Consider the following 16,211-nt stretch of genomic DNA (forward strand, 5'->3'; position numbering starts at 1 on the left):
TGGCCTCTCCCTTGTTGGCCTGTCTACATACTGTGTCAGGAAACCTACCTGCACACATTGGACAAAAACTGACCCTTCTAAAGTATTTCAACTATAGCATTTCCAGTCAATATTTGGAAAGTTAAAATTCTCCATAACAACTATCCTGTTACTCTTGCTCCTGTCCAGAATCATCTTTGCAATCCTTTCTACTACATCTCTGGAACTTTTCAGAGGCCTATAGAAAACTCCCAACAGCGTGACCTCTCCTTTCCTGTTCTAACCTTAGCCCATGCTACCTCAGTAGACGAGTCCTCATCAAATGTCTTTTCTACCACTGTAGACTAACAGTGACACACCTCCCCTGTTTTACCACCTTCCTTGTTCTTACTGAAACATCTAAACCCCGGAACCTGCAATAACCATTCCTATCTCTGCTCTATCAATGTCTCTGAAATGGCCACAACATCGAAGTCCCAGGTACTAACAAAGCTTCAAATTCACCCAACTTATTCTGGATGCTCCTGACATTGAAGTACACACATTTCAAACCACCTTGTTGCCTACCGGTACACTCCTGCGACCTTGAAACCTTATTTATGACCTCACTACTCTCAACCTCCTGTACACTGTAGCTACAATTCGGATTCCCATCCTTCTGCTGAATTAGTTTAAACGCTCCTGAAGGACATTAGCAAATTTCCCCTCCCCCAGAATATTGGTATCCCTCTGGTTCAGGTGTGCAGCATACTGTTTGTAGAGGTCCCACCTACCCCAGATTGAGCCTCAATTATCCAGGTCTTTGAATCCCTCCCTCCTGCACCATCTCTTTGCTCACGTATTCAACTGCTCTCTCTCCCTATTCCTCACCTTGCTAGCACATAGCATGAGTGATAAACCAGAGATAACAATTCTATTTGTTCTAGCTCTAAGCTTCCACCCTCGCTTCTTGAATTTCTGCCTTACATCCCCATCCCTTTTCCTACCTATGTTGTTGGTGCCTGTATGAACCACAACTTGGTGCGGCTCTCCGTCCCCCTTAAGAACCCTGAAAACATGATGTGAGACATCTCGGACCCTGGCACCTGGGAGGCAACACACCAACAGCAAGTGTCTCTTGTTCCCACAGAATCTTCTATCTGTCCTCCTAACCTATGAAGTCCCCAGTGACTAAAGCTCTGCTCATCTCCTCCCTTCCTTTCTGAGCAACAGGGACAGACTCTGTTCCAGAAGCCCGTACCCTATGGCCTACCCTGGTAATTCATCCCTCCCAACAGTATCCAAAACTGTTTACTTGTTATTGAGGGGAATGGCCACAGGAGGTTCCTACACTGTCTGCCTGTTCCCTTTCTACACCCTGACTGTAACCCATCTACCTTTTTCTTGTACCTGAGGTGTGACTCCCTCCCTGTAACTCCTTTCAATTACCCTCAGAGCCTCCTGAATGATCCGAAGTTCATCCAGCTCCAGCTCCAGTTCCCTAGTGCAGTTTTCGAGGAGCTGGAGTTGGGTGCAACTCCCACAGATGAAGTCAATGGGGACACTAGTGGTAACCCTTACCTCCCACATTCTGCAGGAGGTACATTCAATTGCGCTAACCACCATTCCCACTGTCCTGAATTTCTAAAGAGACTATTAAAAAAAACGAATTACCTTATAAATCCTGTTAGTTTTTTTTTGGTTAGAGGAGGTTGGTGGGTGAGAGACACTACCTAAGTAGTGTTTTGGGCAAAACAACTACCCAAATATATTACCTCACTTACTCAGCAATCCCATGTCCACTCCTTCTGAGCGTGTGCTCTGCCTATACATGAGGTAAGTTATTTAAAGAAGGAACTTGCCTTCCCAACAGCCCCTGGTCGTCGCTCTTACGACTTCATCAGCTCCAATGTTGAAAGATTAAATACAGGGTCAGATGCTAAACTATTGAATCAATGGCATGCGTGTGCTTTAGGTTTTGCATATCCATCAATCTTGTGTGCCAAATTTAGCTCCTTTCCTCTATAGATTGGTAATGAACTAGGTTGCCTTATGTGCTCTGAAGAGTTACGAAATTCATGTACTTCTGTAACTTTTCTCATTTGATCAACATCAAGCTGCACTGTGCAGAGAGTGTATCATTCCAACGTCATAAGAAATTCAATCATCTTGCTTGAAGGATGACGCTGTGAATCATTTAGTTATTTAGTGACCCATTTTAGATAGGTGGCAAAACTAAAAAACTTGTTGTCCTTTGAGCAGAGAAGGTTAAAGAAGGAATAGAAAGTGATGCAGAGACTCTGTTGGTCTGGCAGCATCTGTGGAGAGAGAAAAACAGAATTAATGTTTTGAATCCAGTATGACTCTTTTTCAGAAACTCTGATCTTTGACAGATTGATTGGAGAAGGTACGGGAAGAAATGGAACCTGTTTGCACTCCACTAGTTACATGTTGCCATCCTGAAAATACCTCCTAACTCTCTGTCATCTAAAAGTTAGAATATCATCTATCTATGTTAATATACTCTCTCAATGCCATGGGCTCTTATTTTATTAAGTAGTCTAATGTGTGGTACCTGAACAAATGCCTTCTGGAAATTCCAGCACATTACTGGTTTCCCTTTATCTATCCTGCTTTTGATCTTTGCATTTCTTTTACTGGTTTTGCTTCTTTCTCTTTCTACATTTCCCCTTTAAGCTTCTTTTTTCCCTTTATTTATCTATGTTGCTTCCCATTTACTCATCTTTGTCCCATTCAACCCATTGCTTTCACAACTCCAGACTTACCATTTTTGGCTCCTTCCTGTAGGTGACATTCATGCCGATGAGATAGTCATGCTGTCATGTGGGCTTCCCTCTACTTTTACACTGGACTTGAAAAAGAAAACAAATGAACCAATTGAAGTCTGGTCACAGATAAAGCTTTTTAATGTAGAAAATAACTTTAAAAATAATTTGAAGCTGTAGTTTATTTTATGAGCACTTAAAGCTGCATCCTCAGGAAAGTTTAACTGCCTTTTAAACAAAAATTGGATCAGCAGGTGCTCAGGGTTTTTTTCTTTGAAAGAAAGAGAGAAAGGGGACTCTTGTGGTTCAGTGGTAGTGTCCCTATTTCTGGAAGAGACTTATGTTTAGGTTCCATCTGCTCTGAAGGTGTATAATAACATCACTGAACAGGTTGATTAGAAAAAAACAGATTAACATTTAAAGACAGAAAGGGATAGAGAGAATTTTTTTCTTATGTTTGTGACTTCAGCCTTTTTTATTGCTAGGTAAAGGGAAACATAATCATTTGTTCCATCTTGAAAGAAATAAGCTCTATCCTCTATCTCAGATCTGTATGGTTGTTTGTACTCATGAAGACTAAAACTGCAAGTTGTCCAAATTCAGTCATATCTAGAGTTTTTGTTCAGTTATTGTTTAGATTAGATTAGATTCCCTACAGCGTGGAAACAGGCCATTCAGCCCAACAAGTCCACACCAACCCTCTGAAGAGTAACCCACTCAGACCCATTCCCCTACCCTATATTTACCCCTGACTAATGCACCTAACACCATGGACAATTTAGCATGGCCAATCCACCCTAACGTGAACATCCCTGGGCACTATGAGCAACTTAGCATGGCCAATCCCCCCTAACTTGCACATCCCTGGGCATTATGGGTAATTTAGCATGGCCAATCCACCTTAACCTACATATCCCCGGGGCACTTTTCAAATAGATTTCCAAATTTCTACCGCCAATAAAATAATTTATGGGTGGTCACTGCTGATTACCATGATGCAGCTTTCTTCTCCAGTAGTGTACACTGATGTGACCATGCTTGTTACCCCTTGTAAACAAGAAACTAGATGTGGATAATGTGGTATTGAAGAATCCAAAAGACATCTGCAATAGCTGGCAACTGTATACAGTTATTAAATTTGTAGGTACATGAGTGTCTAGGCTAATTTTAAGATATTAAGTTGTACAATCAAGCATGTTTTTAGTAGTATGCCATCCTTCAAGTGATCCTTAGGATTAGATAAAATATTAACATTCAAACCCTTAAGGCCACTTTCTGTGGTACAATGATAACATTGTGAATATGTTTTTTTAAGGTTGTACTGACAAGTAAAATTGTGCATGGACAAAAAATACATGCCCTTTTAGTTTCTTTGCGCATGTCTGTACTTCTCTAACTCTGCTCTTTTATGTATTCTCAGTTTTACTTCCTCTACCATTGATGGCCATGCCTTTAGTTGCCCAGGTCTTAAACTCTGGAAGTTTCTCCCTACAACTTTCTAATTTTCTACTTCATTTCCTCCTCCAAGGCACTCCTTATAACCTACCTATTTGTGCATTTAGTCATTTTGCCTCATACCTTTTTTTGGCTAGTTATCATATTTTGTTGTAGAACATTCCAAATATAAGTGCTTTGGAATGTTTTAGATTAAAGGCACTATTTAAATATGCTGTTATATCACTCAGTAACTAGAGATGAGCATGCCTAAGTTTTAAGGTGACATCTTGTCACCAGAGAGATCAGTTTATAAAATCTTCAAAAGCACAACTGGCTTGGTTGGACCTGTCAGACTTTAGATTTGACTGTATTTCTTGATCCAATAATAAATGTATACTGTGACTAACACACAAATGGTCCCACAGCTGTGCAAATGCAAATCCTTTTACACTTTCATAAAACTTGAACTAAAAATAACTTTATAAATGAACAGAATGGGAAAGCAACAGTATTGGTGGTTTTGTGATTAAACTCACTAAAGAGCAATTCCTGAAGCTTCAGTATTCTGTCCATGCTGATGGACATGATATCTTCCCAAACACGATTCGATATGCGGAATTTAATGGACCTATCTAGGGGATAGGAAATATCTGTTATGGTTTCTGATCATTGCCCAAGAAACATCCAGAAAATGCAACTGTTGTAATGCTTCATAAGCTTATATAGTTTGTTCACTGAAATCAGACATTAAACAATGTTTGTTTATCCCTGTCTTAGTATATGTTCTTTTGTGTGTCTGAATGAATTTGCAATATGAGTTTTAAAATTGAAATGGTAGTTGAGAAAAAGTCCTTTTTCTATGCTTTGGTCTGAGCTTTATTACTGTAGCATTGAAACAAAAGTTATGTGAGTCCATAATTCATTTTCTTCATTTGATTTTTTTCCATGTTTTCCTCTTCTCCTCAAGCACTATCACTGAGCTGTATTTGATCGGTTGCCAGTTGGCTACCATTACCACTTCAGGCCTGAGTGAGGACAGAGAGTGTCAGGACTTGAAATTATTGCAAATGGGCATGAGCATCAATCCCACCCCACCAGGGCTTCACATGTATACACCGACACAGGGATACAGACAGGCAGACAGACACACACACACACACTTTCCTGCGAGAGTTATTATGGATAGGAATCAGGTGTATGAAGTCGAAATGAATTTTCACTGCCTAAGGGGCTGAAGCCAATTATATTTTTAAGACTGTTGTCCCAGCTGAGATCAGGAAAATTAGATCAACCCCTTTGTCAAACTCGGGACCTTCTGGAGTGTTTGACTCAGAAACAGTCTGCTTAACTAATTAAGTTATCACAGGAGCTTTTCACGGTTGTACACCAAGCAAAAACAGCTGCGCTGATGGCTTGTCAAATAAATTTTAGCTTGCAGAGGAGTAATGTTCTGACAGTACATTTTTCACAAGGTCACAGCATTCAAACTGTTAACATGGTGATGATTGTTTGGCATCCAGGAAACAAGCAAGCACACTGACATTTCCAGCGACATTTATCTGTACCTTTCAGAAGACACCTTCCATTTTTCCAATTGCCCACGCTGTAAAATGTTGTCATCATCCCCTTCCTATATCTCCTCCCCATTATGTTATTTGATAGATGACGACTAAATGTTCATGATATTAGCATTTCATGTATGATTGGCAGCTGCATCCCTGCTTGCTTGATCACTGAGTGATTAACATGCGACGCCCGCCTCAGCTGTTGCCTCACACTGTGAGATCCTGCTCACGGGGCTGTTATTCGGAAACTGGCACTCTCTTTCTTATCTACATACAGAGTGACGTGTAATCTCTTGCCGAATGGGTTTCTGCAAGGAATTTAGTGCAAGTGAAGCACTTGAGACTGATGCTGCAATCAGCTGGAATGGAATGAATTAGAAGGGGAAGAAGAAATCTCATCTGGCATGGTGGATCTGTTGGACAATTTTAGTTCAGAGCCCAGGTTGACTTCACAGAGCCTGCCAGATCCGCATCTTGAGTACTACAGTCTCCTGCATTGCACCATGACCTTGGATATACAGACCATTGTTGTATTTGCCATTATCGTAGTGTTGGTACTGGTGAATGTAATTTTAATGTTCCTGCTCGGCACACGTTAATGGATGACTCTTGAAGTATTGAGTGACACAGCGCTTCAGAGGGACAGCTACAGTATGGCCCTGCAGTGATATGAATGACGTTGGTATATTATCTACCTAATCTTTTGTCGTGTCTTGTCTTTAATATGCCTGTAAGTCTAGTTATTTGTTGGCTAGATCTTGTTTAATTTAACAAAAGAAAAGAAAAAAGCTCTTTTGTGGCATATTTTCTAGCATTGGAAGCTGTCCTCTGTAGAAATTTCTAGCAAGCAATTATTGATGGTTTTTGTATTACTGAAGCTTGTGCGAATGTGTACGGCTCCTGAGCAGTTGTGGCTGGATGAGTATTAATTTTGGTAATTACGTATTAAATAAACAAATTATAGGTCATTCCCCAAACAGATCTTTCTTAAAAATGACTACCATTACAGCAATGAATTTGCTGCTGGATTGTTGGCCTTTTAAACAGGGTGTATTAAAATAGTGAGGAATAGCATGTTTTTGCTTGCAGTTTTAAAACAAATTGTTATCTGTATTAGAAATAATCCTTTAGACTTTGTTATGAACAACATGGCAGATTGTTTCTGCTGTGAGTCAGGGTATAGTCTGAAATTAGGAATGCTGGCCTTTCTTTTGCTGAATGGATATAGAGCTAAAGGTTCAGACCTGAGAGAGTTAATAAACCTATTGCAGACTAAGTCAGACCTTCAGGCAAACCTCTTATTGCAGTGTTAATCAAAATATTTTTGGTTGCTGTTTATTGGTAAAACAGCTTTGTTAATCTTGCTTAAGTGATTTTTGAAGTTGGAAAAAACCCCCAAGAAATCAGTACATGTTTTTACCAATTCCTATGTATTTTGACAATTTTTTTTCTCATAGAATGTATAATGATCTGCAATTTCCTTCAGCCATTTTTAACATTTGGGCTACAAATCTTCAAAGATTGTACCCATACAAAATTTCAATGCTGTTGGTCATCTCATAATGTTTAAATAGTAAAAGGGGTGCAGATCATGTGAAGGCTGTCTGTAACCCACCTGGATGCACCTGAATTTCCTTTGGAATTAGTGAACATCACATAACACAATTCACCTTCTGGCTATTACTGGGGTCTCAGTGAGTGAAGGGATCCGAGAGGTGTTTAAAAATACCAGCTAGTCAGAGCAAGGAGGAGGATCAGTTGTGATTCATGGGAGCTGTAAAAGAAACGTCAAGAAGCGAAAGGCAGGCCCTCTGCCCTACTATCATCGAACTAAGATGAAAGATAAGCACTTCGAGTTTGGGCACATGAATAGGATGAGCCATGTAGTGTTGCCAGTAGAGCGATATTTTAGTCAACAAAATCTCACCCCATCTTGATATAGTTGCTTGCAGAGTTTTCTCTATTGTTATAGTTGGAATCTTTATCACTCTGAGTTATGGATCAATATCAGTAAAACCACCGTCCACTCTGACAAAATAAATTATCTGGTCTTAATGTAATGCAAGGCCTGTTACGACAAAGTATGATTTATTTTTTAAGGCAGCAGAAGACATTTCTTCATTTTTATTCCTTTTCCATGACCACTTTTCTCCCATTAGACAGAAGCAGCTCACCCCAACTCATCCTATTAGGGATTGGTGGGTGCAGCGATAGGGCTGCAAGTATCCCTACAAGCATTTTTTAATGAATTTTTGTAAGTCGATCGGAAGGCTGAATTTAGGGCTGACAGAATTTTTCCCAATAGCGTCCTATTCCTTGAATTGTTCTTTCCAGCAAATATGTAATTGACAGAATTCACCTTAAAAACTGACTTTAGAACACAAGATCATAACCTTGCTGTTATTCAAGGCTTAACCCTTGCTGTACTTGAAAAAAAAATTTTAAAAGTAGTTGTAAATAAAGTAAAATACATGAAATTAGGGAGTACTTTTGGTAATTTGATAATACAAATGCTGTACTCACCAAGGCAAATTTCTCAGTTTACTGTTTTAATGCAATTATTGCCCATTTATTTTAAATTGATTAGTAATTCCAATTCAAAATAAAAAAGAATTTGAGAGAGAAATGCAGTATTTGCATTACTAATGAATGCGAAATTGCAAATGTGAAAATAATGTTTTCTTTTTTTTCCTGACAATTTCCTAGCCAATGCTGTTCCATTCCTGATGGTGCTATCTGTTGCTAGGCTACAGCACAATGATCTTAAGCATCTGCTAGTATCTCATGCTACTGTCCTTTCAGTATGTATCCATCTTTAAGTGGGGGTAGGCTTTTTTTTATGTGGTGGCGTTAATCGGCTGTCCATTATTGAAAGTGCCGAATTTATTTTCCAATGATTTCAATGGACATGAAGAAAATCAGGCCTTGGTACAATAGCTTTCTAATCTGTAATGCCAGCTTTATGTCCAAACACTGCCGGAAACCTACCCTGTTGATCCTTTGGCAGACACTTTGACCACAAGGATGTCATTTGCATCTATTTATCCCAGTTGGGATAACTGAAAAGTGATTGCCGACTCAGGCTGACTTTACCTTTTTAACATAAGAGTGCTAATGACATTTGCAGCAATCCATTACAGCTCTAGCTGATGGTACTCTGTGTTGAGATTTCTGTGCTCCTTTAATTATGACTTTTGCGCATCCCTGATTTTAATTGCCCTGCCATTGCTGGCCGTGACTTCAGTTGCCAAACCCCAAGCTTTGGAATTTTCTTCCTAATCATCTCTGCCTCTTCTTCTTTCTTTGAATTGAATTTATTGTCACGTGTACCGAGGCACAATAAAAAGCTTTATCATGCGAGCAATACAGTCAGATCACATAGCTAAACAGCATAGATAAGTAAGTAATAGGTAAATAGTGGCAAAAACCAAAAGACAGGTACAGGCAAATGCTAAGAATTTGTGAGTCCATTCAATGTTCTAACAACAGTAGGGTAGAAACTGTTTCAAAACTGGCTAGTGTGTGTGTGTACAGTCTTCTGTATCTTCTCCCCACTAGTCGAGGTTGTAGAAAAGCATTGCTATATTGGGATGGATCTTTGAGAATGCTGGCTGCCTTTCCTTGACAGCTGGCCTGGTAGATGGATTCTGTGGATGGGAGGTTGGCCTTTGTGATTGTCCGGGCCAAGTTCACTACTCTCTGTAGCTGTCTCCGATCTTAAATAGTACAATTGCCATACCAGATAGTGATACATCCAAACAGAGTGCTCTTGATGGTGCACCTATAAATGTTGGCAAGGATATTCGCCATAATGCCAAATGTTCTCAGCTGCCTGAGAAAGAAATATTGTTGGGCTTTCATAACTAGTGCGTCCACATGAAGAGTTCAAGAAAGCTTGTTGTCGATGACCACTCCCAGGAGCTTGACACTCTCCACCCATTCCACCTCTGTGCTGTTAATGTGTAGGGGGCATGAGTAACATCCTGCCAAGAGTCAATAATGAGTTCCTTGGTTTTGCCTGCCTGCCTCTTTGACCAAACTTTGGTCACTTGCCCTAATATCTTTTCATGTGGCTTGGTGTCAAATTGCATTTGACAATGTGTCAATGAAATATCTTGGGAGGTTTTACTATACTAGTGGGGAAGACAATGGCCTAGTGGTGTGATCACTAGATTGTTAATCCAGCAACCCAGGTAATGTGTTGGGGCCATGCATTTGAATCCTGCCATGGCAGGTGGTATAATTTTAACTCAATAAAATCTGGAAGTAAGAGTCTAAAGATGACCATGAATTCATTGTTGATTGTTGGAAAAATCCATCTGGTTCACTAATGTCATTTTAGGGAAGGAATCTGGCCTACATGTGACTTCATACCCAGAGCAATGTGGTTGACTCTTAACTGCTCTCTGGGCAATTAGGGATGGACAATAATTGCTGGCTTGTCCAGTGATGCCCTCATCCTTTGCATAATATATGAAAAAAAATTAATGGTGCTATATAATTACAAGAGTTTATTGGTATTTAATTCGGAGAAAGAGGATTAACCTCAGACTTTAGTGAACTGGATAGATTTGGCTAATCATGGACTTAGCAAATATTCTATTTGCTGAATTCATTTTTAACATTTTATGGTAATACAGTTTACCAACATTATCTAAAACTATTAGCTGTCAGCAAGAATTTCTTGTTAAAGCGACATCATTATTGAGAAAACCCTATAGAACTATCATTTAAGTTTGATTAGTTCCTCAAAATCTTCTCACTGGATGTTACAACCATTGTTTAAGGCCAGAGGAGGTGATGGCCTTATGCTATTATTGCTAGACTCTTCATTGAGATACCCAGGTAATGTTATGGGAACTTGGTTTCAAATCCTGCCATTGGCAAGTGGTGGAATTTGAATTCAATAAAAAATTCTGGAATTAAAAATTTAATGATGTTTGTCAAACCATTGCCAATTGTTGGCGAAAATCCAAACTGATTCACTCATCTTCTTTAGAGAAGCAAAGTGCTGCCCTTATCTGGTTTGGATGACACGTGGCTCCAGACCCATAACAATATGATTGACTCTTAACTGACCTCTGGGCAATAAATGCTGTCCTAGCCACTGCTGCGCACTTTTTGTGAATGAATAAAAAACATTTTGTAATGGTAGCAAATTAAATACTTGATAATTTGTGAGGTTATTTGGACCCCTGTATTAAAGACAATTACCTCAGAAAAATGTAACTCATTGTGACAACACTATTCAGCCTTATTAAATATCCAACTGAGTTCCTGGAATTTTCAAGGTTGTAAGATCCAAATGATGAGGAAAAGTCCATGTGAAAACAGTTCAATTTATTTAATGTAACTTTGTAGGGCCTATTGGTTCCAGACATGGTCCAAACACACAAAAAAGCTGAATTTCATGGGTAACTTGAGTGAATGTGATTGACATCACAGCATTATTTGATAGACTGTCATCAATGGTCTTGAGTAAAATTGAAGTCAACATAAGTTAGTTGGAAAGCTCTTTATTGCAATGTGATTGTAGTTATTGGAAGCCAATCTCAGTGCCAGAACATTGCTGCATGACCTCCACAGGGTTGTGTCCTATCTCAAACCATTTTCAGCTTCTATATTAATGACTTTCGTTCTATCATGATTATAAGTGGAGTTGTCTGCTAATAATTGCAATTTTCAGTTTCATATAATGTCTTAGGTAATGAAGCAGTTGATGACTGCCAAAGTAGGACCTGTAGAAAATTTAGGCCTTGTCTGACCAGTGGCTTGTGACTAATGTTTTGCACATGCATCAAGCAATAACCATTTCCACAAAGAGCAAGTCTAACCACCTTCCCTTGACATTAAGCAACATTACAATTGCTAAATCTCCCATTACTGTAACTACAAGATCAGGCCAGAGTTGGGTATTCAGTGGTGACTGACTCACTTTCTGACTTCTCAATTACTTTCCACTACCTATATGGCACAAGCCAGGATGAGTACAACATCAACAATACTCAGGAAGCTTGACGCTATCTAGGACAATGCAGCCCATTTGATTTGCACCCATCCACCACCATCTACCAGTGCATATCTATTAGAAGACACATTGCAACAACTACCAAGGCCTTTTCAACAGTTTCTGTCAAATTTCCTACCTCTATTAACCAGAAGATCATGGTTGGGGGGGACAGTGTCACCTGCAAGTTCCCCTCCCTCTCACCATTTATCATGATTTGGAAATATAAAAGCAAAGAACTATAAATGCTGAGATCTGAAATCAGAATAAAACTAAATAAACACAACAGGTTAGATAGCATCTGTAAAGAGAAACAGAGCTAACATTTTAGGTTGATGACCTTTCATTAGAACAGACTTGGAAATATATCAGCATTCCTCTACTGTTCTTGGGTCAAAATGCAGGAACTTATTGTCGAATATCACAAAGGGAGTACCTTCAGTATACAGATTGTACTAGTTCAAAGAGGTGGCTCACCTTTGCCTTCATAAAGGCATTTAGCTAAAGGGCAATAAACCTTGATGCTGTTACAATGTTCTTTGTCAGATTTATTGCATGATACCCAACAGGTGCAACTGTTAGTCGGGCATAATTATTGGCATTTTAAGGAGCTGGTGTAGACACATCTTACAATGTCCTGACCCCAGGTGAGATTATCCAAGTTATTACTGGTCCTGAAGCATACCTCAAAACTTCCTGGTGAGAAGAGTCATAGAGTCATAGAGATGTACAGCATGGAAACAGACCCTTCGATCCAACCCATCCAGGCCGATCAGATATCCCAACCCAATCTAGTTCCATCTGCCAGCACCCGGCCTATTTATATACCCATCCAAATGCCTCTTAAATGTTGCAATTGTACCAGCCTCCACCACTTCCTCTGGCAGCTCATTCCACACCCATACCACCCTCTGTGTGAAAAAGTTGTCCCTTAGGTCTCTTTTATATCTTTCCCCTCTCACCCTAAAGCTATGCCCTCTAGTTCTGGACTCCCCGACCCCAGGGAAAAGTCTTTGCCTATTTACCTATCCATGCCCCTCATAATTTTGTAAACCTCTACAAAGTCACCCCTCAGCCTCCGACGCTCCAGGGTAAACAGCCCCAGCCTGTTCAGCCTCTCCCTATAGCTCAGATCCTCCAACCCTGGCAACATCCTTGTAAATCTTTTCTGAACCCTTTCAAGTTTCACAACATCTTTCCGATAGGAAGGAGACCAGAATTGCACGCAATAAGTGATGAACGGTCCTCTTCTCTCCCATCCTCATCTTTATTCACAACCATCTCTTGTTTGCAGCAAAGCTAATATAAAAAGGAATCCTTTTATATGGATGCCTTTCTCCCTGACCAAATTAACTTGTTTTTAAAAAGGAAAACATTTAACCAAGCTTTAAGTTAACAAAAGAATAGGTTTGTTCAGTACTAAATTAGAAAAAAAAATAATAGCAACACATATGACACAGATTAAGAAAATAAAATGAATCCACAAAAGAAGTTAAAAGATGTACAAATCACTCTCTTAGTGGTTTGTGAAAAGTAGATGGTGAAATATTGAGAGCTGAACAGTCAATTTAAGGATTCTAGGCCTTTGTAATTAATTGAAATTTTTCTGTCTTATTTTCTTTGGCAGTTAGCTGCCAGAGTGAGGTTCCCCTTTACCTGCAGTGCAGGGGTAAGTAGTAGGTGGTTCTTCAACTCTGGCTTTTACAACATCCTAGTGCTTGAACCCAGCATAGTATACATTAGCTTCAGTTCACTGGAATATCTTCTTCCATTAGTACATGCAAACTTGGATTGTGATTTTTTAAATATCCCTGGAAGGTAAAACTTGCTCATCTGCATGAGGTAGATACAATCCCTCATTATTTCTTCCTCTATATTTTGATCTGTTTAAAATTTCCTAGATATTCAAAAGATGCAACATTCTATAGTCAAATGCTTACCAAGTCGGAGTGTGAGGATTGGCATCTGATGTTGTTATACTGTTCACCTGTTGGGCCGTCAAGCTCCACACACCAGGAGGGAGCACACACCAGCTGATGACATGCTTGGCTACAATTATCTCAACTCCCTTGCTTGGAGGTTTCCTCCTCCTCTTCCTGTCCTTAGAAGAACTCACCTCATTGTGGTCCCTAAACTGGCTCTTCGGATAGAAGTGAGACAGCCAGGGATCTGCCTGTCTTTCCAGGTCTACTCAGTTTCCCTTTGCATATTGTAACCTGGAAAATCCAAACATTGATGAGATTTCTCAAACATGCCTTAGTCACTTAGCAAGGTTGAGCCCACTGTTTTAATGTTAGGTGGGATGAACTGCCACTATCTTGCCATTAAATCAAACTTGTCATTCAGTCATTCATGAAGAAACTGAACAGTTATAACCTGATCAGTGGTACTGTTGGATTTGACTTCACTTCAGCTTTGCGCTGCATGACACATCGCCTATGATTTAATGTCCTCAGCTGAGATGCTGATGTCTGGACTGCAGATGTTCATGCTTCACGCTGATGCCATTTGTAACCATAAAGCTATCAACATGTGAATAATGAGTGAGACACCACAGGGCCACCAGCACCTTCTCCATCAATAGTCATTATCTGAAAGATCAAAGTCGAGAAATTTTGAGAAAAGGTAGCAGGTACAGCTGAAAGAAAGACAAGGAGTAACATTCAAATTAATAGATTTATGCTACATATACTGATGCATACTGTATAATGGAATGCCAAATTTTCAATTAACAGTTATAAGATTAACATTTATAATGGTTAGAAATGTCTACTATGTAAATATCTACTTCAATGATAATTACGTACATTGATTCCTAATGTTGAGCACTACCAAAGTTGTCAATACCGTGGCAATTTAAGAGGTGAGATATGTAATCAAAAGCAATCAGGCAGCTCACAAACCCTTTTAAAAACACAGTTTTAAAGACTGTAAGCATCTACTCACCTCCTTATCTGAACAGCTTATGATCACCTTCAGCTACTGTCTTCTCAAATGCATCACAGTTACCCTCCATCGATTATGTCCTCCTATCCTGAAAAGTCACTGTTACCATCACTCAAAGCTCCCTACTTCCTTGCAGAGGAGAGCAAGTTATTTGCTGAGAAGTAGAGACACAGGCTGGGGAGAAGTAGGTCAGGGTGTACCTCTAGTGACAGAGTCTTGCATAACGGTGTAGTCCACAAGGAAGTAAGTATTGTTCTACACGTTTGCAGGTATCAGCAGTGACCCGCTGTGAGAACCTGAGCCTTGTGGGCACTGATGCACATATATATGGAAAGAAATCTAGGAGAAAAATGTATTCATATAACACTGCTAAACAAATGTATCCCCCTCCCCTGCCTGAATGGCCGCAGCTCTAACAACACTGCAGAGGCTTTCTGCCTTCAAGAAAAATGCAGCGTGTTTGATGGCAGCCCATTCACCATCTTCAAAATTCATTCCTTTCATCACTGGTGCACAGCGAAAGTAGACTTTACCCTCGACAAAATGCTCTGCGGCAATTATTCAGTCCATCTTTGACAGCACCTTCTAAACCAATTACCTTTATCACTGAGAAGTGCAAGGGCAGCATATGCATCAGAACACTGTGTTGCACAAGTTGCTGTCCAAGTCACACACTATCCTGATTTGGAAATTGATCATCATTCTTTCTCTGTCACTGAGTCAAAAGCCTGGAACACCCTTCAAGAAGGTATTGTGCGTGTTATTCTCTCCAAGGACTACCGCAGCTAAAGAAGACAGCTCACCATTGCCTTCAAAAGGATGGTTACAGCCACTTCCAGTTCTAGAGTCATAGAGATGTACTGCACAGAAGCAGACCCATCAATCCAACTCATCCATGCTGACCAGATATCCCAACCTAATCTAGTCCCATTTGCCAGCGCTTGGTCCATATCCCTCTAAACCCTTCCTATTCATTTATTGATCTAGATGCCTATTAAATGCTGTAATTGTACTAGCCTCCTCCACTTCCTCTGGCAGCTCATTCCACACACGCACCACCGTCTGTGTGACAAAGTTGCCCCTTAGATCCCTTTTATATCCTTCCCCTCTCACCCTTAACCTTGCCTTCTAGTTCTGGACTCCCCTACCGCAGGGAAAAGACCTTGTCTATTTATCCTATCCATGTCCCTCAAGATTTTATAAACCTCTATAAGGTCACCCTCAGCCTCCAATGCTCCAGGGAAAACAGCTCCAGCCTATTCAGCCTCTACCGAAAGCTCAAATCCTCCAACCCTGGCACAACATCCTTGTAAATCTTTTCTGAACTCTTTCAAGTTTCACAACATCCTTTTGATAGGAACGGGACCAGAATTGCATGCAACATTCCAAAAATGGCCTAACCAATGTCCTGTACAGCTGCAACGTGACCTCCCAAATCATGTACCCAATACTATGACCAATAAAGAAAAGCATACCAAACACCTTCTTCACTATCCTATCTGCCCACAACTC

At 40.0% G+C, this 16,211-nt stretch overlaps 1 protein-coding gene across 4 annotated transcripts in view; it reads left to right on the forward strand.

Annotated features, from left to right (window-relative positions):
• Window positions 1–16,211, forward strand: part of arhgef9a (Cdc42 guanine nucleotide exchange factor (GEF) 9a) — a 340,120-nt gene that overhangs the window by 143,350 nt on the left and 180,559 nt on the right. The window contains exon 1 of one of the 4 annotated variants that reach the window (XM_072595282.1): window positions 6,304–6,424. The exons of 2 other annotated variants lie outside the window; for them this stretch is intronic. In XM_072595282.1, coding sequence (XP_072451383.1) covers window positions 6,416–6,424 — 9 coding nt within the window. In that variant the 5' untranslated portion in view covers window positions 6,304–6,415. Of the gene's footprint in view, window positions 1–6,303; window positions 6,429–16,211 lie in introns of those variants that run through there. One more of the 4 variants, XM_072595283.1, reaches the window with a different exon arrangement.

Source organism: Chiloscyllium punctatum, chromosome 25 (genome assembly GCF_047496795.1).
Source record: "Chiloscyllium punctatum isolate Juve2018m chromosome 25, sChiPun1.3, whole genome shotgun sequence".
NCBI lineage: Eukaryota > Metazoa > Chordata > Chondrichthyes > Orectolobiformes > Hemiscylliidae > Chiloscyllium > Chiloscyllium punctatum.